This window comes from Numida meleagris, chromosome 5 (genome assembly GCF_002078875.1).
Source record: "Numida meleagris isolate 19003 breed g44 Domestic line chromosome 5, NumMel1.0, whole genome shotgun sequence".
Classification (NCBI taxonomy): domain Eukaryota; kingdom Metazoa; phylum Chordata; class Aves; order Galliformes; family Numididae; genus Numida; species Numida meleagris.
The window spans coordinates 31,990,055-32,013,780 of NC_034413.1; the positions used below are offsets into that span (position 1 = coordinate 31,990,055).

General features: G+C 46.4%; 1 protein-coding gene across 11 annotated transcripts in view; it reads left to right on the forward strand.

Annotated features, from left to right (window-relative positions):
• Window positions 1-23,726, forward strand: part of COL13A1 (collagen type XIII alpha 1 chain) — a 78,147-nt gene extending 54,421 nt beyond the window's left edge. For 5 of the 11 annotated variants that reach the window (XM_021397763.1, XM_021397762.1, XM_021397766.1 and 2 more), the window contains 24 exons: window positions 459-491; window positions 1,243-1,269; window positions 1,903-1,965; window positions 4,896-4,940; window positions 5,394-5,480; window positions 5,691-5,735; window positions 6,209-6,253; window positions 6,868-6,936; window positions 7,453-7,476; window positions 8,453-8,506; window positions 8,834-8,878; window positions 9,236-9,388; window positions 9,936-10,034; window positions 10,657-10,710; window positions 11,515-11,556; window positions 12,062-12,088; window positions 13,083-13,163; window positions 14,960-14,995; window positions 15,994-16,047; window positions 16,330-16,383; window positions 17,066-17,101; window positions 19,981-20,067; window positions 23,055-23,093; window positions 23,324-23,726. In XM_021397763.1, coding sequence (XP_021253438.1) covers window positions 459-491; window positions 1,243-1,269; window positions 1,903-1,965; window positions 4,896-4,940; window positions 5,394-5,480; window positions 5,691-5,735; window positions 6,209-6,253; window positions 6,868-6,936; window positions 7,453-7,476; window positions 8,453-8,506; window positions 8,834-8,878; window positions 9,236-9,388; window positions 9,936-10,034; window positions 10,657-10,710; window positions 11,515-11,556; window positions 12,062-12,088; window positions 13,083-13,163; window positions 14,960-14,995; window positions 15,994-16,047; window positions 16,330-16,383; window positions 17,066-17,101; window positions 19,981-20,067; window positions 23,055-23,093; window positions 23,324-23,326 — 1,302 coding nt within the window. In that variant the 3' untranslated portion in view covers window positions 23,327-23,726. The remainder of the gene's footprint in view (window positions 1-458; window positions 492-1,242; window positions 1,270-1,902; window positions 1,966-4,895; window positions 4,941-5,393; window positions 5,481-5,690; window positions 5,736-6,208; window positions 6,254-6,867; window positions 6,937-7,452; window positions 7,477-8,452; window positions 8,507-8,833; window positions 8,879-9,235; window positions 9,389-9,935; window positions 10,035-10,656; window positions 10,711-11,514; window positions 11,557-12,061; window positions 12,089-13,082; window positions 13,164-14,959; window positions 14,996-15,993; window positions 16,048-16,329; window positions 16,384-17,065; window positions 17,102-19,980; window positions 20,068-23,054; window positions 23,094-23,323) is intronic. The other 6 variants (XM_021397768.1, XM_021397771.1, XM_021397765.1 and 3 more) reach the window with 5 other exon arrangements.

Sequence of the window (23,726 nt, forward strand, 5' to 3'; positions counted from 1 at the left end):
AGGCTCTGGTGTTACAAACTGGCGTTCCATGGAGTGCTTGATCTGATGTACCTGGGATCAAAGTGAATGGAGCGTTTGGTCCTCGATCTGACTTTGCTTTCCTTGGTTGCTTGATTTGATCCTGCTTGTTGGCCTCTGCTTCACCAGCAGGGCTGACTTTCGGGGTAGAAATCTGGTTTTACTAACTGGGTTGTGCCCATGATGTCTGTCTTTGGGTGAGCTTTCTGGAAAGCAGAGTCACTGTCAGAGTCACTGTCCCTGTGAACAGGGAAGGAGGATGCGTGCTGTGTGGTGTTACAGCATTACTTCTGAGTTTCGAAAGGGAAAAGATGTGGATTTTGCCTTTATACTTCCACTTGGCTGATACCGTTTTGTTTCTTTAAAAAAAAAAAAATATATATATATATATATAATAATTCAGTTTCAAACGAAGTGTTCCTGTCTTCTCTTTCTGTCAGGGTGCTCCTGGGATGGCCACTGCAGGAATGAAGGTCAGTTTTGCTCTGCGCTTCAAGAAGGGTGCGTTTAAGAGCCAGGGAGAGCTATGAGAGTGAAGGAAAATGGTCAAACAGCTCCCACTGAAGGGGAATGGCAGAACTGCTGTAGCTTCTGGCAGAGAAGCTAGATCTGTCCTCGGCTGCATCTGCTGCTCTGCATCACTCTGAGCGGAGACAGGTGGCACTCCACAGCAGTGCTGGGATGGCAGCTGAGCAAAAAGTGAGCCGGGTGCCAGTGTAGGGGCCATAAGTCACCCTGGCAGAGGTGAGGTGTGCAACGATCTGCTGACCTAATTGACTCCAGCTGCCGAGGAAGAGGCAAGGATAAAGAAGGTATCCCCAGAACTGGTAGAGAGAGCTTTTCTCCCTGATGTGACACTGTTCCCATATGGACATCCCCCACACATCCTTGCCGTATCCTCAGCCTTGCTCTGCTCCTGTGCAAACAGAGCTAGGAGTAGGTAAATTTCTTAATGCCAGCAAGTGAGTCTTGACATACTGTGTTAAGTCTTCTCCTGAAGGACAGCAAGGTGGTTACTCTGACTTGCTGTTTATTTTCAGCAGCCCAGGAGATGGCTAATGAAGATGAAACAAGCTCTGGGCTGAAGTACTAATAGACATTTAAAGCATCCTAATGCCCCAAGACCTCACTGATGAATGCTCCTTCCTGCACCCTATTAGCTCTAGGAAGTTTTGTGCTCCCTTTCTATTTTCTCACTTTATTTTCTTGTCTCTTCCTTACCAGGGTGAGCCTGGGACTCCAGGAGAAAAGGTACTTGGAAAGCACTGCTCTGAGTTTGTGCTTCTGTTTTGTTTGTGATTTTGTTTGTGATCTTTTTTCCCCTCCACTTCCCAGAGCAGCTGAGGAGTAGCTCTGTGCTCCTCAGGGCACAAATCCATGTCGTAGTGACACCTACCAGCGTAAGCAAAGGCAGTAGTAAATAGCAAGAGCGTACGGTGAGAGCCCATCCCAAACAAATCCACTCCCTCCCGCTGGTGTCTGTTGGTGGGATTACCATCCAGCTGCCTTCCTCCCCTTCTCCCTGCCCCACAAAATGCCCACGACACACTTCGCTCAGCGAGCTTCCTTCCTCTGCCTCCCAGCATGTCTGTGCCCACCAGAGGTACTGCCACATCGCAACAGGGACTGCGGGATGTTGTTCTTCTGTCACACACTGAGGGCTGCCCCATGCTGCCTCTGCTCATGCCCAGTTTCAGTGTAGCGTGACCTGGTGTGAGTTCCTGCGGCGGGCACAGTACAAAAATACCCAGTCACTCTCCATCACTAAGTAGCCGGCTTGGTTTCTGAACAGCTGGCTCCTCTTGTTCGAGGCTCACTGGGTTGTGTTACAGCACACGGCAGCCATGTAACAGACGTTCTCTGTCTCTTTTCTTCCCCATGAAGGGAGAGCCTGGAGTCCCAGGGAGGATGGGCCCCCCAGGTTTGCCAGGGAAAAGGGGGCAGCGGGTAGGATATTGTGTGTTTGGGCTTGGTGTGCTGTGTTCCCCGAGAGTGGGAGCTGACAGGAGCCTGCTTTGCATTGCATTGTCATGCTTGCAGGGATAATGTGTCCTTTTCTGGCTCTTTTCCTGTTGGTGAAGTGTGTTTGCGTGTTCTCCCTTGCAGGAGGTGGGGGGCTGGCAGCAAGCAGGGCAATGTAAAGTACCTGGGACATAGTCTTTTCCTGGGAACAATTAAAGGCAGTTCTGTGTAGCCTCTACAGGTGTGATCCTTGAATGAAAAGTATGGTACCAAAAGCAGAGAAAGGCAGAATGTGGGTAAGGGAAGAGAGCTGGATATGGGCCTTCCAGGCCAAATCACCTTAAAGGAATGGGCCACTGCACTCTAGAACTGCCTAAAAAGAAGATTAGCGCTCATTAATTATTTTCCATGGAGAGTGCATGTCTGTTCTTGGAGTACTGATGCAAGCCCTCCGCATGTCAGAGGTGTGCCCTCGAGCTCTGATGAGACTGGTGTGCAGCACCTGCCTGTGCAGGCAGCAGCGGGGCACCAAGGGAACCTCTGTGCTGGCCTTGTTGGTCTGCTGCGCTGCTTTTGTGGAGAGAGGTAGAGAAGAGAGGTTTTAAATTGTCCTTTGTAATCTGCACAAGTCGATTTTGGAGATGTGAGGATTGCAGGTAAGCAAACCTTTTTCTGATGATGCATTTGAAACCTCTCTTCCTAGCAATGAAGAAAGCTCTGTTACACTGTCCTTACGAAACACAGAGTCCCAGGCAGCACCCTGTAGCTGAGAACCATGGGTTTAGCAGTTGGATGGAGTGGGCAGAACAGAACTTAATTTCAGGAAAAAACCCACAGATCACTTTCCAGTAATTCAAAGGGTGATCTGAATGCCATGGTGAACTAAGCAAAGTCACTTCACCAAGTGGGTGCTGGTGCTGGACACCCTCTTTGCTCACTGCCCACGGTGCCTTGCGCAGCTCGCCTGCAGGCCATGCTCACCAGGCATCACATCAGCAGGTCTCAAACCGTCACCTCTTCTTGCCATTTTTTGCCACTCTTTTCACTGCTTTTCACCACCACTGTGTGTCACAGAGCTTGGCTGATAGCTGAGATGCTGCACTGCTTTCATTTAAAGAGCATGATGAGTTTGGGGTTTGGAGCAAGGAGCAGGATTAATTCCATTAATTCCATTGGGATAGGTGTAGGAATCTGCGTTGTGAGATTCTTGCCAAAGCAGTGTTAGCCACTGAAACTGGAAGGTCTGAACACTGAGACTTGAGAAGTGGGCAGTTTGTATAGGAAGAGCTGAACTCTGTCAGGGCATGGAGAAAGTCCTTCGTTCTGGGCAGCAACTTCTCTAGGTATGTGGGATAGGGAGAGCTCATGCCAAAGGGGTGACAGGCTTAGCAGATGAGCAATAAGAAAGAGAGCAGGAGATTCTGAATTCCTTTCCCACTCACCTTCATTTGGAGAGATATGGCAATGATGTGTGGAGATAATGCAAAAACACAGGGGAAAGCAGTCACCTGCTTGAGCAGGTACTGCTGGCAGATGCCTTGGCTTTGCCTAAAATAAAGTCCCTGAAGGGAAGGGACAGAGGTTTGAAAGCAGGAACAACTTTTGTTGTCAGGGACAACAAAAAATGTGTTTACAAATATATTAACAGTAAGAGGAGGGCCGATGAGAATCTCCATCCTTTACTGGATGTGGTGGGGAACTTCACTACTGAGGATAAGGCTGAGGTTCTCAGTGCCTTCTGTACATCTGTCTTTAATAGTCAGACCTGTTATCCTCAGGTACTCTACCCCCTGACCTGGTAGTATGGAGTGGGGAGCAGAAGAAATCCACCATGACTCAGGTGGAAACAGTTGGAGAACTGCCACCACCTGGCCTCCCCACCTGGACTGTCACAAGTCCATAGGGCCAGGTGGGATCCACCCAAGGGTGTTGAGGGGCTGGCGGAGGTGATTGCCACGCTGCTTTCCACCATCTATCAGCGGTCCTGGTCAACTGGAGAGGTCCCAGGTGACTGGAGACTTGCTAATGTGAAACCCAACTACAAGAAGGGTTGTAAGGAGGATCCAGGGAACTACAGGCCTGTCAGCCTGGCCTCAGTGACAGGGAAGGTTAAAGAATGCTACAGGCTTAGGGCAGTGGCTGGAAAGCTGCGTGGAAGAAAAGGGTCTGGGGATGCTGGACACTGCTCAGCTGAACACGAGCCAGCAGTGTGCCCAGGTGGCCAAGAAGGCCAATGGCATCCTGGCTTGTATCAGACATGGTGCGGCCAGCAGCAGCAGGAGGTGATCGTCCCTCTGTACTCAGCTCTGGTGAGGCTGCACCTCAGTGCTGTGTTCAGTGTTGGGCTCCTCACTACAGGAGTCACATCAAAGCCCTGGAGCATGTCTAGAGAAGGACAGCAAAGATGTGAGGGGTCTGGAGCACATGTCTTGTAGGGAATGGCTGAGGGAACTGGGATGGGTCAGTCTGGAGAGGATGAGGGTCAAAGGAGACCTCATCACTCTCTACTATTCCCTGAATGAAGGGAGGTTGTAGTGAGATGGGGATTGGCCTCTGCTCCTAGGCAGTTAGGGACAGGACAAGAGGGAAAGGCCTCAAGTTGTGCCAGAGGAGGTTCAGGTTGGATGTTAGGAAGAATTTATTCTCAGAAAGAGTGGTTAGACATTGGAACAGGCTGCCCAGGGGAGTGGTGGGGTCACCGTCCCTGGAGGTGTTTAAGAAAAGAGTTGATGTAGTACTTCGGAACATTGTTTAGTGGGCAGTATTAGTGATAGGTGGACAGATGGACTAGATGATCTTAGGAATCCTTTCCAACCTTAATGATTCTATGATTCTATGAACTTAACTTATCCTTTGGCTGCTCCTCCAGTACCACCTGCCGAATCAGCTCCTGACTGTTTCTGTTTCCTCAACAGGGTGAGAAGGGCCGAGCTGGTGACCCTGGGCTCCCTGGCCCAAAGGTTTGTATTTTCCATGAGTTGGAGACCACTCTTTGTCTCCTTTCCTTCTCCACTATGTTACATGTGTGCAGCCTTTTCACTATGATTTTTATTGATTTTTACAGTCTGAGATGTAGACAGCAATCACACCTTTGATCAGACTTTCACCAGGATCCTGCCCCTTGGAAAAGGGGACAATTCACTTAATGACAGTGACCATGTCAGGAAAGGATGAGGGTTTAATGACAATGCCGTATGAATACTGCTTTCCTCTTACTGCTGGAGCCCCCAGGCAGAGCTGTATTGGCCTTGCCCCTGGCCACACACAGCTGGTTGCTTGGGGCAGGGATGTTCCTGGGCTATCCAGAGGCCAGCTGAGGGAAGGACACTGACAAAGCTTGTTCTGGGCCAGCAGCTTGGCATGTGAAATTAGAGAGATGGAATGAGATGTGATTTGTTTTTCCTTGCATGCAGGGAGAGAAGGGAAATGGTGAGAATGCCTTGGTGGGAGGCAAAGGGGAACCTGGCCCTCCAGGTCTGCCTGGGCCCCCTGGACCAAAGGTGAGCAGTTTACTCTTGAGTGAGTTTGTTGTCTTGGCACTGGGTGGTGGAGAAAGGTATTGGGGTGTGAAGTCATGGCACAAGATTGGGGTTAACTGAGGAGGTGTTATGCACCGGGGTGCAGGTCTTCCTACTGGGAATGCAAAGCCAGCAGTGGAGTTGCACCGTCTGTCCATGCAACTCAGACCAATCCATTTATTTTTCTCTCAGGGAGAAGCTGGTGACGTTGGTGCTGCAGGATCACAGGGGGAAAAGGTACAGAGGGTTTGTGGGCAGCCCAGCTCTGAGTTTGGTATCTGCAAAAAATATTCCTATATATTGAAAACTTAGCAGAAATGGAGCATTTTAAAACTGAGCTGTCTAGGATGCAGGTGAAAAGCAGAAGGCTAAGCAGAGGAACAGACTTGGCCACCACTTGCGTAGTGGCTGTACCTATGTTAGTTGAACAGGCTGACCCGATGAAGCACACTTAATCTCCAGTGTGCCAGAGAGTACATCAGGCCAGCCTGGGGAACAGATATACCTCCAGGTATTTTGGAAGCATGCTTTCTCAGAAGAAAAGCCTACAAAGCTACTTTGTGGTGTTAATGAGGTATTGCAGGTTACGTGCAAGGCTTTCTATTCCAGTGTAGTCGCAAATCATTTTAGAGGACTTGCAGAATGCAATGGTTGCTGGAGTTCAAGCAAGTGAAGTGATAGGCATTGCTAACAGCACCTTCTTGTTACAGGGAGAACGTGGTGCACCGGGAGAGCAGGGACCCATGGGCCCGAGGGTAAGTGTCCCTCCACTAATGCTTTGGAATAGTTTTGGCCCTTCCAAGAGGCCTAAGGATAGTGGGACCACACTGATAGTCTAGCTTGCGCCTCTGCGTTGTTGATGTTCTTACCATTGCTCAAAGGGCTTACAGCTGGGCAGTGGTTAAGTTTGCAGGCTGTTTCTCTGTACCTTCATCAGAAGATACTGGTCCTACAGGGGAGAAAACTTCTGAGCCACCTCAGGGTGAATGCTCTGCTCATTTGTAGGAGGAGGTGGTTTGGGCCCCCAGTCTGATTTCAGGCCCTTGGCGTATCTGCAAATGGCAGCAGTGCGGTATCCAAATCCGACTGTGGATGCAGTTCCTGGATTCTGCCCTCAGCTTCACCATGTACCAGATTTGTAAACTCTGATGGTTATGGCACGATAACCTGGAGGTCATCAACAGTTCTATAGTATTTCCTCTATAAAATATGCTTTTAAGAGCTTTGTTCAAGAAATGCAAAACTGGAACCTTGTGGAACAGATGCCTCTCTGAGGCTCCCATTTTTTTAGGGTGACCCCCATAGCTTCCAGGCTACACTGTAGGAAAGGTGATCCCAAAGCTTTGACTGAAGATTGGGTATTTTGCAGGGCCCCAAGGGAGAGCCTGGGAAGGATGAAATGATGGACTACGATGGTAACATCAGTGAAGCTCTCCAGGTGAGCAACTGTCCTGCAATCCATGCGGTGACTATTGGGTTTCCCAGGGGATGCGGAAAACCCAGCACAGTGTAAATCTTCCTGGGCACTAAGAGCAAAGAAAAGTATTTGGTTATTCTACAGCATTCTTAACCCCACAGTTCACTGCATACCGTTTCAGTAAAAATATCTTTGTATCTTACTTAGGTGATAAATTAAGTCTGGTGGACAGTAAGGCCACGTGAATCCCCCAGAGAGTGGCCTGGGACTTAGGGTAGACTGGTGAATAAAAGCACTGCAAAGCCTCCTCAGAGGTGTATGCTTTGAGCCGCTGTGCCCAGCTTTGGGTTAGTCTGCGTTCCGCTTCGGGAAAGAAACGTGATGGTGTTCGGGAGAAATTACTGAATTGCTCCATTAAACTCAGAGCTGTTTTTTGGCTTCATTTCATAGGGTCCTATGAAACAAGGTCTGGGAAGAAGCTTTGTTTTCAAATGACTGTTACCCTTTCTCTATTTCTTCACTTTCCTTTTCTTCTAGGAAATACGAACCTTGGCCTTGATGGTGAGTTCTTCACTGCGTGGCTCTAAGTGATTAGCCATACGTTCATCCTAAGCAGATGCCCTGACCATTTTTGTGCAGTTAAGGTCTGTTTAGCCATTGCTGTTGGGGCAGTGTTGACAGCTGAAGGAAGAGCTCATCTTGCCTTCAGATCTTGGCACTTGATTTATGATCAGGCCGTTTATTTCTCTGTTATAAGAGGTAACCCCCTCTGCTCAGGAGGGGCAGGGAAGAGTAAGGGGGACTGACCAAGATGAAGAAAACTCATTAGCAGCACTTGGCAGACACTTTGTAATGGGAGGGGAGCATATGTTTTCACCATTGATAAGTATAACTTGATATAAGTCCCATACAAAAATCATTTAAAACACCAGTCACAACAACAACTCCTTTGAAGGGAAAGGCAATGTGGTTACTTGAAGCCAAAGAAGAGGGTGAAATTGTCCACGTATTTTGTTTTTTAGGACAACAGGAAACTTGACTGAGGGGAAAAAAGCTGGACAGAGCAAAGTGGGCATAAGCACCTAGGCTGAGCTGCTGCCTAGGTCTCCTTAAAGCAGTAATTGCCAAGAGTGATGATAAAATCTGTTCATAAATATTAGTGCCAGTTGTCTCTGCTTAAGCTGTATGTGGGATCTAAGAAGTGCAGTACTTCCTATGGTCTCTATTAATCTAAAAATATATATTTGTAGATGGGAAGGGAAAACCCTTGTTAAGTTCATCTCAGTTCTAAGAGTGAATAGCTGTCGTCATTTTTGTTTTCTTCCATGAGAAAGTGGAGGAACACATACATATATATAACTCTCTTTGGATTTGGGCTGTTGCTTAGTCAAGGCTTTGTATTGCTTTGCTTTCCAAGCAAATATAATTTTAGGAGTCTCCAGGAAAATTCCCCTTAAACGCGGAAGAGCTCTTTGGTTACAAAACGCAAAAATACCATCCCTGATGATAGTTTGAAAATGAGTTTTTCTTTGTCTAGGGACCGCCAGGACTTCCAGGTGTGGCTGGACCTCCAGGGCCACCAGGACAAAAGGTATTGCAGAACTAGGGGAAGAATGCACACACGTCCCTCCACAGTGCTCCACTTCTTCCTAGTCAGCACTGTCAGGCCACATCCTGCCAGGCTCCAATCCTGCTCAGCTGTGGTATCCTGAATCCCTTTTCCCACAGTGATAAGGCATTATCTCAGAGATGAAGGATCCTTCCTGCTCACCCTCCCCCTTAAGAAACATATTATGGGAACTTGTCTCTGCAGGGATGGTGTTGGTTGGAGACTGTTAATAGTGCTGGGGCCTTGAACCGTCATTCTAGGTAAACAAGGCTGCTTTCAAAAGGCCAAAGTAACAATTTTGTGTTTCAGGGTGAAATTGGCTTACCAGGTCCTCCAGGCCATGACGGAGAAAAGGTAAGACAAGCTGCCTCTGTGGATTGTTTTATCCTTCAGTAGCCTTAATGGGAGCTAGTCTGCACTGATACTTATGCATGGTTGCTTTTCCCGTTGGAGGTGGGAGAGGGAAGTGGTTTGGCTCCACAGAAATGAGCATTAGTGGCTTAATACTCTGATAACTTCTATGGAACAATTGGAATGGCAGGGCAAACCTACTTCTGTTTTTCTTTTCTTTTTTTTCTTTCCTGTTTGTGATTCTTCCAATTGCACTACTGTGATTGAATGAACAGCAGAGGCTCTGGGCTGGGGGTTCCCTCTGCAGGGCTAGCATTTCTCTTACCTGTCAGTCTCACTTGTTGAGTGGATTTCTTTTAGGGACCACGAGGCAAGCCAGGAGAAATGGGCCCCCCTGGACCTCATGGACTGCCAGGAAGGGACGGACCACCTGGAATAAAGGGAGAGCCAGGCCAGATTGGGGCTGCAGGAGAAAAGGGAGATAAAGGAGAGCCAGGACAAGGAGGCTCACCGGTGAGTACACTGGAGCCTCTCAGCAGTGTTCCGCCCTTGTGGCTCTCCAGGCTGTGGGCAGAGCTGTGGGATAACTCAGAGCCCCTATAAACTGGGGCAGAATGCCCAATCTCCTAGCTTGAGCCTGTCATAATTTCTGCACCCCAACACTAGTCAAGAGGGTTTTATGCAGTGTTTTTTTGCCTCTCTGCAGGATCCTAGGAGTAGGATAAAGCTCTTGTGGTAACAACAGCTGGCTATTGGAGTGATTTCTAGCATGTACTCTGGCAAACTGCATAATCACAAGCAGAGCTTGGAGGCAGGAAAGCAGTCCTCCATTGCCACTCTGGGGAATGGCACATCCACAATGACAGGAGGGTGTTTCAGGCATGTTACTGTCTGATTTCAATACCAGCAAAGCCCTGCCTTCCCCTGGGCACCTGAAAGCTGTCTGAGTTTTCCAGTGCATACTTGGAGCACCCAGGGCACAACTCGTCTCTGGCAATGATGTCTGTAATACCTGCAAAAAAAGTCTTGCAAAAAGCTGCAAATCTTCCTTGATTCACAGGGTCTTGATGGCCCCACTGGAGAGAAAGGAGAACGAGGTGACCAAGGGATGCCAGGACTGCCAGGATTACCAGGTCCCATTGGACTTCCAGGATTGACAGTAAGAGTGAAAAAGACAGACTGACCTTTCCTGCTCAGTGAAAAGAAAACAATACAGTGCAACACACGTTTCCCAAAGTGCAGAGTATTTCAGGAGCCTCAGACCATCCTATCCCTTGGAGCTAGGTGCTTCGGCATCAGCAGACATCTGTCAGGTCTCCAGCAGCAGACAGGCAGCCAGCTGAGCATCAGCTCCTGCTGCTCTCTGGAGGTGCTGGGCTCTGGCAGCTGCCTGCAGAGGCTGTACAGCTAAGTCAGTCTACACCTAGTTTGCTGTCAGCATGAGGCTGCTGCTGAGTGGCTTGCTGTGCTCCCTCCCTGGGAGGCTGTAGTGCAGCGGAGATGTCAGGCTGCTGTTGGGGAAAGGCGGGCAGAGTCCCATGCTCCCCTTACACAGCCCCAGGACACTGCTCCCAGAGACCTCCAGTTTTGTAAGGCTGTCATCTCTGGAAGCAGAGGTGCTGAAGAGACATAGGTGAGCTGTTAGTGAAATACCTGGTATACTCTCACTCCTCCTTTTGGGAACTGTTGCTTCTCAGCATGTGGGTGGTTGACATGTGCCTTCCGATGGTGTGATGCTTCAGAAGGCAGCTGGCAGTGACAGGCTCTGTTGTTGTGTGCAGGGAGAGAAGGGTCAGCCTGGGGAGCGTGGAGACAAAGGAAATCCAGGAGAATCGGTAGGTCACCCATCTCATTTCCTTTCTGCAGTGAGGGAGGGATGGCTTTGGCAGCAGTGCTGCCGAAAGCCAGCACATCCCACCCTCATGATACATCCTTGGTGAGGACAGCAAGCTTTACGTTGTGGGACTGAATTGCCAGAATTGCTGGCCATCTTTAGCTCCTGATGCCCTACTTTTCTTTTACACAAGAACAATCTAGCTCATGAACAATCAATAATGAATGCCTGGGGAAGAACAGAAGACAATGGGAAGCATAACAATTACTTTCCTCAGCATTTGTGGTGGAGGATTTTTCTGAAAAAATACCTGCCTGGACCTAGATAGTTTCAATAGATGTTGGGTTCATGAATTTGCCCCTTCTCTCCTCAAAGCTCATTCAACTTCCATAATGCCCTACAGCAAGGAGTCCCCCAGGCTATTGGTTCTCATGTGTGTATAGAGCCAGCTACCTTCCTTCCTATATTTTGAAACAGCTGCCTGCTGGCTGCTGATGTTGCAAGTCCTTGCAGTAACAGTGGGAGACTAGTGGAAGTGTACCTTTTTCTGAAAAAAATATCACTGCTTTCCTTTCTCCTAAATCTCTGCAACTGCTGCAATAAACTTTCCAGCATCCTGCTGCTGCTTCTTGGCCACTGTGTCCTGGATTGCTGTTGCTTCTGAATGCAGTCCTCTGGAGCAGTCCAGGTTTCCAAGCCTGCTGGAGCTCAGCTGCTCCACATGTCCTGCTTCTCCCCTGAGCAGTTCCCCTTCACCTGCTGAGGCCAGCAGCTTGACACTGACTTCTCTTGCATTGCATTCTAGATGTCTGGCCCCCCTGGACCTCAAGGCCCACCAGGACCTCCAGTAAGTTTCACTTGAGGAGACGGGCACTGGGAGTGTGAATGAGGTGGGAATTGGCTGGGGAGGTTTTGGGGTGCAGAAAACTGCCAGAAACACTGCAGCATTGAAGCAGCAATGCACTTAGTATCACTTCCAGAACTACCTCCAGGGTAGGTCAGAGCTACGATGGGCTGGGAAGTTAAAGGGTAGGAGGTTAGATTAGCCTAAGATGGAAGGGAAGACAGCAGTGAGATGGGATGGACAAGATTAAAGGGATCAACTGCAAAAATGGTCTTAATAGCAAGCCTGGCCTGCTGCCAGGTTGTTCTTGGCAAGAGCCTCCTCATTACCAGATGAGAACAGTACATAAAGTGCCCTTTACACAAATGAAGAGGCCTTTGGGCTGAGCATTTGTGCCCCCAGTGGATCAGGAAATGAAGGCTTTATGGTGCTCAGTGAACTGGGATACCTGGGTTTTAAGGAACACCCTTAAGCTTTGCTCATACCTCATTTCTCATCCCAAATACAGGGTCTTCAGGGCCTCCCAGGACCGAAGGTATGGCTGTCAAATTTTCAATCCTGAAATTTTGCTAGAGTTATCCAAAGTGCTAGAATTCCTCTCAGCAACAGCTTCCTAGCTTTCAAAGTTGTTCTTCCATATTGGTTAAAGAACAAAACTGCCTGTATATGATTCTGACGGGAGTGGATTAGCAGCATCCACCCAGAAAAGTGGTCATTCTCTCCTGTTCTCAGCTGGAGAAGTGGGAAGCCACTGGCCCTTGGAAATCTTCCCATGAGAACATAGCTGAAATCTTTGTCTGAAGGGTAAAGGTCTGTACAACGGGATGGACGGTCTGTCATACAATCCAAAGTAACTGAGCTCTATTTTAAAATTAGCCAGGTTCAGCGTGCTGTATATCCCGCTGTAAGGCCATTCAAGAACTTCACTGTTCTCAGGGATTTAAAGCTTTCTCACCTCCATCTACATGTGCTTATGCTCAGTCTGTTCCACTGATTTGCCTGCATTAAAATAATACACGTAGGTGAAAAAAATCTGATTGGAAACATTCAGTGAGATCTGCTTGAATCCTTTAACAGAGGATCTCTGTAGGCTTTATCAGCAGGTGCAAAGGAAAAGGAAAGTCTGTCTTTCCAAAAGATTTTGACTGTCTTCAAAGCTTATAGACACTGGTCGTTACCTTCCATAGAACCTATGGTTTAAAATGTAAAGCCACCCTATCAGATCATTGCTGGTTGCTCGCATTTACCTGTCGCTCCCTGCAAGAGCAGGGAGAACAATGCAGGAGGAAGTTCAGTTCCCCTTTGACCATCTTTAATTATCCTCTGGACCTGACTCTTCTTTTACTGGCATTGATTAGGACAAGCCAGTTGACTGATGCTGGTTTTCTTCTGATTGAACCAAGAATCACGCTAAAGCACAGCTCTTTCTTTGCTGCCGCTTGCATTCTCTGCTGCTTTGTTGCTCGTGGAATGAAGGATTGTTTGTAAGTACTGTCGCGGTGGATTTATTTTCTCCATCCTTCCTTTAGGGGGAAGCAGGGATTGATGGAATGAAAGGAGAGAAGGGTGTCCAGGGTGAAAAAGGAGACAGAGGGCCACTGGGATTACCCGTAAGTATCCAGGAAGCAGGCAGTGCTTTACAAGCCAAACTTGTATCAGCCGTAAAGAGATCCCTCAATAGGAGATGCACTCAGGGATTTGATATGTAAAGTCAGAGAAAGAGATGGTCTATAAATAACTGTGCCTTTGCTTCTTAAACTCACAAAGCCTCAATTTCTGTACAGAACCTGTGGTCCTTTTAGTGGTCCTTTTACTTCTTCCTGCTTCTGGCAGCTTTGGGAAAAGCAGTAGCTTTCCCATAGGTCATTTGCAACCTCTGTTACTGGTCTTGCCACATGTCCTTGAAACACAAAGACGTGCAGAAGTGAAAAGGAGACACCTTCCCAACAGTTTGTCGCCTGGGCAGGCTTTGTACAAAAGCGTGGTGTTTCTGAATGTATCCAACCTTTGTCCAATACTTTCCTATCACTTCTGCAGTGGAACTGATGCTTTCCCTGATGCAGGAGAAGCCTCCCGTGTTTCTTGCTGTACGTGAATTCAGTATTAGAGTAGTGCTAGTGTGCTGCTTAGCTTACACGGAGGGATTTTAGCAGAACAGTGAAATTACACGAGCTTTGGATACAAACCTGAGAATTTTGCAAAGAAAAGCTCACAGACCATATCTGATGAAAGCCTCTTCACCCAATGTCTTAGATTCATCTGACTGCTGATAATGAGTTAGCAGTAACTTAGTCCTACTCAGCTGCTCTACCAGTCCCCAGATTGTTTCCTCATGTGAATGCTCTGATGGTAAAACACACCCTCTCCCTTCACTGAATGGTACTGCCTGTAAATGAGCACTGCAAAGAGTGCATCTTGTGCTTTATGATTTTGTTGTCAGCTTTTGTTTGATCACCCAGAGCTAGCTCTTGTCCCTGACTTTGGCTGAAATGTGCACGTCTTTGTAAAATGTTTTCCTTTTCAGGTGCACCTCATCTAACTGTAGGCACCCAACTGAGCTCATTAGGAGTGTTTTTTTCCGATGGGCTCCATGCATAGCCAGTGGGGAGAAAGTGATGCTTTCAGAAGGCTCTAATCCGAAGAGCAGAGAAGCCAGGAGAAGTAAAAACTCAGTCCCCATTCTGCCCTGAGAAATGCAGATGGGGGCTTTCTGTGCAAAAACAGTTATTCTCTAAAGTCTGTGCAGTACCAGAACAAGGAAAGGAGGTCCTTGTGACAGTCTGAGCAGAAGACACCCCAGGAGTTACCCTGCATCGAATCCCATCAGCATTCGGGGCCCCATGCCTACATTCCTGCACTTGGTCTTTTGACCTCTGTAGTCCAGCAGTGTCAAAGTCCCCTGGATCACAAGTGTTCCTGAGCTGTGGAGTGGGGAAGGCTCTCTCAGAAATGTTCTCAAAATATTCAGTTGGATCAACAATAGCAGCTGGCCAGCTAAGCCCTGAACAGAACAACTGCTTGGTTTTATGCATGAGAAAATTCAGGGCAACCCAGTCCTGCCACAAAACCAGTGCAGGTTTCAACTGTCACACTGTTCTTGTCTGCAATAGAGCAGCTTCTTCCTCAGAGGTTTTCTTGATGGCACAGAAAGAGGGGAAATTTGCATTCTGAGGGGGATCTGAAAGTTCCAGGTCAATATTATATGTATTCAGTATTTCTATGTTTTTGTTGGTTTGCCTGTAAATACCATCACCTGTCCTTGAGATCTTAGCTGTTGTTGATTGCAAGCATATGTTTGTCTGGAGTCACTGCTTCACTCACCTCTCCCCTCCCCTCTCCTTTCCCCCCTCACCCTCTTCCCCATTCCTCCTGCCTTGTTTTTGTTCACCTTCCCCCATCTGTTCAGGGTGCTTCAGGTTTAGACGGCAGGCCTGGACCACCGGTGAGTTCCATTTCTCCATTGCCCTATGTTCCTCTCCCCCGTACTGTGGCTTGTCTCGTCTTCTCCACCAGAGTCTTGTTTACATCGAGAATAACCTCCTTTTCTCCAAAGCAGGTTTGGGAGGGGGGGGTTAAACTTAACAGTGAGAAGTGATAAGTCACACACTTGCCTCTTTTGATACTGTGAGTCTGGATCCCAGCATCATAGCCTACTTGTTCCACTTCATCTCAATAACAAGACAAATAAAACTTCTGCATGGTTCCATGACACTCAGTTCTCCTGTCTGCTTTGTTGTGAGGAGTCTCCATCTCCATCCTATCATTCTCCATGGTTGCCTTGCTTGCAGCCTTTTCACAGCAGCAGCTGTTGCCACTGTATGACAAAAGTACATGCTGTACAGTTAGGAAGGTAAATGCCTCACTACGCAATATACTGCACGGGGCAAATCTGAAGGCTGTGCTTTATCAAGACTGCAGAATGCTGTCTGGAAGAGCTGTAGCAGGCCCTTCAACAGGCAGTGCTCCAAAACAAGTTTCACAGGTGTCTTTCATCTTGCATGACTGGCTGCAAATTCCTTTATTTTTGCCCAGTTGACACTATTGGGAAGGAAATGATAGAAAAGAAAGCTGCTTACTATATTCCTAAATAGCCTTTATTCTGCTACAGCTTTCAGCCTTGTCTGTGACAAACTGGAGAGAAAAAAATCTATCATGGCAGTAATAGAAATGCTGACTGTAACAACTGGCAAGGCATAGCTTGAAAATTAAAAAATGAGGCTCTGTGAGATGGTGCTGGTGTGATCTAATGCAGCAGTTCCCATACATGTTCTTCAGACCCATCACCACCATCACTGAAAGCTGTAGTGGTTCTAGATGCCTTTAAACACTGGACTGTCCTTCCCACCTGTGTTTTTTCCTAGAGGAGCAGCAGCATCTCCTGGCTTTAATGAAGCCCTACAATAAAAATGACCCTGTGTGTTTTCCTTCCTGCAACTACAGGGTACTCCAGGACCAATTGGGGTTTCGGGACCAGCGGGACCAAAAGGAGAAAGAGTGAGTTTGGTTCAAAACTGAGCAATGCTTTGTAACTTCTTTGAAGATATGACAGCTCCTTAAAATTGAGAAGCTCTAGGTCTTTCTAGGAGCTGGATTTTTTTCTCTCTTTGTGCCCCACAGTTGGCATCTTTGACTTCAAACTGCCTTTTTCTTGGGGATTTAGGTGCTTTGAAACACATCCTTTCCATTTCCTCTATAGTATTTTGCTGGTTGTTGTTGTGCTGCCTGTTCACACTGAATGGGTGTGTAACAATTTCTACTCTTCTGTCTCTTTTTCAGGGTAGCAAAGGAGATCCTGGAGTTGTAGGACCAATGGGACCAGCAGGACTTCCTGTAAGTACGGGAGTACTACAGATTTGTTATCTACAAGTGCCTATTTCCTTGTGGTTGATAGCTTAAGTTGCTGCTGCAAATAGCATTTGCAGTTTCAGCTAGGCTAGGTGTTAAATAACCAAAGTTAAGATCTTAAATATCCTATGGGAGCAAAAGAAAGAGCTGAGCGGTTTCAGAGCAGTCATTCAGAACAAGGCAGATGAAGCTGAAAGGAACTGTTAACTTACCATAGTCCTCAAACTACCAAAAGAAGCTGTGTGGGACTCCCAGGATTTGTATCTTAGTCCAATCACAGAATTGCAGGGGTTGGAAGGGACCTCTGGAGATCATCAAGTCCAACCTCCTGCTAAAGCAGGGTCCTTACAGTAGGTTGCACAGGTCGGCATCCAGATGTCTGCACTGAGAAGGCATCGTCTTTTCATCACAGTGACAAAAATTGCCTTCAGTGAAGTTAGTTTTCTGTTCTTTCAGTTTGTCTTGTTTCTGTCTTAGACAAAAAGCAGTGGTGTTTTAGCCTGGATCATCTAATGGAGGTGGAAGGAGGTCATCTAGAATAAATGTTAGATTTTATTGTATAGTAATTGAAGTAAATGGAAGGGACAAACTCTTGGGCACATGTTCTTCTTTTTGAGTGGCTATACAATTTTAATATATTTCTATTTTTTGTGTTTATGTATTTCAGGGTTTACAAGGTCTGCCTGGTGACAAAGGAATCCGGGTAAGTTACCAAGCAAATGTTGTTCTTTGCACGGTGGTTACTATCTGGGCAATGTAAAGATAGCTAGCATGTAATTCTATCTGCTAGACGTTCACATTAATGACTCTAAGAACTTGTATTTTAGAAGGTGATACCTGTAGTTTGTGTTGTCCTCTAGCACATCGCAGTATACCTCTCTGAAAGATATAGGATGGCTTTTCTAATGTGTTCATTGTTGTCATAACTCTGTTGTCACTGAAGTATGGGGCTTCATGTATAGTAGGGTTAGGCCAACGTGGTACGCTTTAGGAAATCCTGCTGTTTGTTTTGTGATGTACATAGGGATTCCCATGAGAATTAAGGGAGATGCAGCTGCCAAACCTTACTATGTTACTTTGAAATTCCCAATGAGGCATGAAAAAGAAGACCTTACATTTAGAAACGTAAATGACTTCTGGGTTACGGTTTTCAGATTACTATTGTGTAAATATATCAAGCAGTTTAATATAGTACATGTGTATGTATTTATGCATGTACTCACACATACACATGCACCCTCTCTTTGTAAGACTCTGGTATCACCTAAATTTATCTGAAAATATAAAGTTTTATAGTGCGTATGCCCATGCGGTGATTTCATGATATGAATTTGCTTTTCATACATAGTGAGTGTTCTCTGTTCTTTTCTGCAATGTATTTCTGATCTTACTCTGCATAGAAGGAGCGGTTCTAAAAAGCAGTAGCCAACTGGCATCTTAAACTAGGGGAGAAAGGTCTGCATTTCCTGGGAGCTCCAAAGTTCTCCCCTTTTTTAATTATTCCATTTCTGGCTTTGCTTCTTAACTTCCTCCTTATTAAGATGTATGATGTTTTGTTTTATGTGGCTTCTAAACAGAAAAATAGTCGTAACAGAATTCCTAGACTTCTTCAGTTGGCTTTTCACTGGGTTTTTCACTGGCTGTAGATGAGCTAGTAGGATTTCCCTGAGCTCTCAGCTGTATGGTCTGAATGCCTCCATGCCTTTGAAGTCATTGCAGACATCTTACAAGCACCATTTAGGAGAACTTGACCCAGTGCTTGTTCCCTAGGATTTGCTCTGCTGCCTGGTATTCCCAGCTGAGCGCTAGTTTTCCCTCAGTGGGACACTGCTTCTGTGCCAGAACCTCCTCAGAAGTGAGGGACAATCTCCCCCAAATTAACTGCTGGCAAAATGGTGACAGTTCAGCTAGGAGACCTCAGACTGAACAAGAAGAAAGCTGTGAAGTTAAAGAGAAGGCAACACTTTGACCTGACCTGTTCTACAGGGGTCGGACCTGGGATGCAACACCTGGCTCTTTGGAAGTGGGAGATGTGTTCCTTTGGGAAACCTCACTTTTTTTTTTTTTTTTTTTTTTTTCTGGACAGCTGCAGCATGCATGGTACTTTCATGTGAAGCTTTTCAGCACTGACTACATTAAAAACTGAGGATCAACTCTGTTAAGCTTCCAACCAGTTTGCCAAAACCCTCTGTGCACCCTCTTAGTTCCTTTAGGCCAAGTAGTGCTTTTTAAACCACAGCAGCCCTCCTGCTGCCTGTTGTTCAGTGCCTGGGACATGAGATGGTGGCACCAGGTTACAATGTGTGCAGACAGCCCATCAGAAAACCCAGCTGAAAAAGTGTTAACCCTCTCTTTTGCTACCGAGCTGATATCTTTGCTGCTGTTCTAATGCCTGTATTTTTTTCTCATGTGTGTATGTGTGTCTTCCTCGCTCCTACAGGTCCACCTTTGTCCCCTTTATCCCTTCCTCCTCTTCCGCCTTTCTTCCTGGTTCCTTCCTCCTCCCTCCAGAGCAACCCATGCTGCATTTTCCTGGATCATTCTCTGTTCCAGTGCTTGGTTCTGGGTGATTCCGTCTTGTTGCTTCTGCTCTCCCATCCATTTCTCCTGCCAGCTTTGAGTTTAACACATTTTAAAGAAGAAACAGGATCCCGTGCTGTCTGATGTTATCCCTAAATTCCTTTAACCTTCCCCACAAGGACCCTAAATTCAATTCCCTGTGCATCAGCCCCTTTCCCTGTTTATGCTCAGCAGCTTTGATAATTTCCTCAGTTATACAGAAAGATTTGCTGTCGATATGACCAGCAAATACCCATGTTACACCCAGCCTTGGCTGATCTGCGGTGGGTAGGATGTATGGTCCCTTGTTGGAGAGGGGCAACAGGGCATCTGGGCTTTCCCTTGGCCACCGCTGTGACTGGTTTTCATTGACCCATTGCTTCCCCTTCACAGGGGAGCAAGACTCCTCTTTCATTATATTGCTGTTTTTTTTCCTTCTAAAATGTTCCTGTGAATGAGAATTTCTTTCTGAATGAGAATTCAGAGTAGTAAGAAAAAGTAACATCAGCACAGGGAGCCTGAGCCAGCAATGCCTCACAGCCACAACAGGAGATCCTGCTCGGGCTCTGCTGCAAGGCTTGTCCCTCAGAGCACTGCTGCCCATGAAAGCCACCTCCCAGCACCAGCTGGAGACTGAGAGCAAGTGGCACGCAATGTCTAGAGGAGTTTTTCCCATCCTCTCTTCCCACTGACGTATGGGAAGCCCAGGGAAGCGGTCATCCTAACAATGCAGTGCTCCACTGCCACTACGGCACTCCTTCTTCCTTTAACGCTGCACCCACATAGTCCATCAGCGTGGGATTTTAGGAATGGCTCTTATGTTTGTAGGGGAATATATATACATGTAAGTATGTATAAGGAAAGGTCGTTTTTCACTTAGCATCTCAAAGGGAGGTTTCTCTTCTTTTAAAATGTTTCCTATATGTTCATCATTTTTAAACTATCGCTGACATTTGTTTGAAATGGATGATCCTAAAGCTTTTGTGTATTCTTTTTTTTCTTGGACTAAACTGTTATTTACAGGGGGAGAGGGGCAAGAAAGGCTCTAGAGGGTCTAAAGGGGATAAGGGAGACCAAGGAGCGCCTGGATTAGATGCACCCTGTCCGTTGGTATGTTCTGTTTTATCAAATGTATTGTTTTAAGATTTGTTGGTGGGGAAGAAAGGACCTCTTTTGCTGCTACCTGTGGTTCTTCTCTGGAAGCGTTCAGTGTCATCATGTCTACATAAGAGCAAAACTGGTTTTGTTGCCTTGGAGTAACAGCCAGCCGATGTGATTGCCTGAGAATGACACAGGGCACTCGAGCTGCATTACCCAGACAGGAAGCACCTCTCAGTTATTTTCAGTGGGATACGTTTCTGCCAGGATACATTGTCTATAAATCTAGATGAATAAATATATGAATATATATACATTTTCATCTAAACTCATGCACTGCAATGAACGTGCTGCCAAAAATGACCATAAATCTCAAGAATGCTCATGCATCATGCATCTAGAAATTCATGTTCTGGGATTTCCGGTGAGGATGATGACTGTATGGAATGGGATATTTGAAAACAGATGAGATACCGTTCCCATCATCTCCAATTTAACTCAGTTACACTGATTTGTAGATTGCAGAAGAACAGGCAGCTGATCACGCAGACAAACTAAAATGGAGAACGTGTGCTGCATGTGTTCTGGGTATGCAGCAGAATGCCCTGTGACAGTCCCAGTGCAGGACTGTGCCTGTCCTCCGGTGCCATGGAGGTGACTAGCATCAACTGAAATAACGATAGTGGTTGATTTCATAAACAGGGTCTCCGAGGTTTTAAAGGCGAGAAGGGTGAGCCGGGGTTACCTGGGCTGGACGGGCTGGATGCCCCATGCCCATTGGTATGGCGTACCTTCCCTTTCCTGCATGTTTGTTTGCTTTTATATCTTGGTTGTTATTTTCTGATACCTCCACGTAGTTGCATGCCCTAGAGACGTATGACAACTCCTTCCTCACCTCCCTCCATCCCACCTCCCTCACACCGCTGTTGTCAGAAATAGTCTTTTCCCTTCTTCCTATGATTCACAGCTGCTGCCAGTGTTACTTAATGGCATGAGGAAAAAAGCAGCAAGAATGAGAATTTAAATACTGCTTCAGTTCTCGCTTTGCCTTCACTTTGAGACCTTCTATTAGACTAACAGGTGAAGGCTGCTTCTGCACTAGCTTGGCTTCCAGGCCAAGGAGCTACAGTGCTTACATCCTTCATTAACTCTAAGTGCTTCTATATGTGGTTAGCAGTTTGACACTGCTCTGTGTCACTCGGTCACTCTAGATACTGACTGAAAAGATGCAGCTGTTAGCAGGCCCATGTGAGACAGTACTAGACACTTATCACCCTCAGTTCCCACTATTCCTGTTTGTGACTCTTCCCAGAAATGAAAATGGTACCCACAGCATCCAAAAACTTGAATTTGGAATTACCTATTTCCCAATATCAGTCACATTCTAATGTTAAAAAGCGTATCCCAAGGAAAAAAGCAATACCATATTTAGCAGGATTTTCTAGTTTTCTAGGGTAACAAGCCCTGGAGTTGCCATTATAAAAGCCTCCACTATCTGGCCTTTGTGAAGATCTAGCATTAGCGTTCCCTCCTGCACTCCCTCCTCAACATGCTGCCATTTTCTCTTCATGGCAGCATGGTGACTACTTGCAAAGTCTCACTTGCCTCTCTGTCAGTTCCAGGTAGTACAAGGCAAATCCCAGAAGTGAAATCATACTTGCAAAGGAACAAAAGCCATGTGTTTCACCTCCCACTGACAACAGCCAGAATTCGTATGGAGCAAGTTTGGGCCAAATACAGCACCTGATTTCACAGGTGCCAGGGATTCTGCCTGTGCCCTGACAGACTGCCTTTCGTTCATCTCTGCTCTTCACAGCCATGCTACAATACACACCTCTTCACACCTGTTTTAGTTAAGGAAACTTGACAGAAAATCTGGTGAAATACAGATGCTGCTATTTTTATTTACACATACAGTGTACTGGCATGCAAGCTAGCTTGAGAACTTGAGTAAGCATGGGTTTTGATCCAGCTAGGTTAAAAGCTTAGCATCCTGCTGACACATTCATGTGCATAGCTTATGGGGGCCATGAACTAATGATTTGCACATCTGATATGTGGATGGAGATACTTGATACTAATAAGCATGTCCCATTTCCATTCTCCGCAAATGAGCCTGCAACAAACACTTCCTTATGACCCTGGTCTTCCTTTGATCCCAACACTATAACTCTGCCTTCCCATTCCTTCATGCACCTAACTTGCCATTTCCTCCTGCAACGCACTGCACCAGTCACTCCTACCACCACCAGTGTACCAATGGGAATGCCACAAGTTACCCAGTAATTTATTGCTCTAAAGTTCAGGACTTCCCCACAGTGGGAGGAGAGGGGATGAAAATATACCACAAGGGGACCACAGTCCAAAAAAGGCATTCAGAAAGCAATATGGTTGCAGCATCGTGACGATATCAGTTCATTAATCTCTTGGATATCTCTGTCTCTGATAGTTTTTGTCCCAGTATGCTGTTGTGCATTTGCTTTTCTATTTCTTTTGGTTTGTTCCCTTCTCAAATGGGATGATGTACTTTCTCACGAGGTAGTGAGAACTGAGTCATTTGACTGAAGAAATGTGCCTGCCTGGCTCTTTGTACAATCTCACTGCCTGCAGTTGGGTTCTCCTGGGGAACAGAAGCAGCCCCAGAACTTGACATGCACACACAAGAAGTATTTGACTTCAGTGCTGCAGGTGTAGCTCCTTGGGCCTCACTTTTCAGCAGCTCATCTCCTGCTCAAGAGTACATTATTATCAACACCTGGTTCCTTTTTTTTTTCTCATGTTACGTGTTAATTAATGGCAGTAGTAATTCACAAAAGCATTTCCCAACTGCTTAGTCTCACAGGGTCACTGCAAGGGGGTGAGGAATATCAGTCCGACTATTCCTCCAACCCCGGTTCAGATTGTTTGTTGCAGCTGTAACAGTTAACCCATTCCTTCTTTCCTCATTCTCTACACTGTTTTCTGTGTCCTAAACTGCTATTTCATTCGTGCTTCTGCAGGGAGAAGATGGCCTTCCAGTTCAAGGCTGCTGGAATAAGGTAAAACGATCTCAGAAATGGTGGGGCTGTGCTGAGTTGGCAGCGCATGCGGTCTGGCTGAGAGCAGCATAGGTGTGGATGCATGTGTGGGTTTTCCAGGACCATGCCAGGAAGCAAAACTCTCCTTTGTTTTACACCACCGTTCAGTTTTATGGGAAGAAAAAGGAGAGAATTGTATCCCCCATGGCTGGGAAAGTGGCACTAACATTTGTTTATCTTTTCTTTTGCAGTGATTATTCTAACCCTGGACTGGCCTGTGTGTGTTATTGTACATAGAATATTTATTTTTATACAGCGTTCTTCTCTGAAATGCTCAAAGTTATGCATTTTTACAAATTATTAAGAAGCTGCGTATTTTTTGTACAGAAAATACTAGATCTCCCTTCATCCCCATTTGTCAGTTCTCTGTGTACGTCTTCATTATGCTTGTTTGGTCATGGAGTACAGCTGTAATATTTACATGATACGTGTGTGCACATGATGGATAGAGGAACTTAATAAATTATTGCATTAAAAGTGCCCAAAGGAACTGCCCTGTATACATTCTAAAGTAATTTTCCTTCGTCCAAGCTGGAATAATTCAAGACCATTTCAAAATATGATGTATTTTTATTAAAGAGAAACGTTCACGGG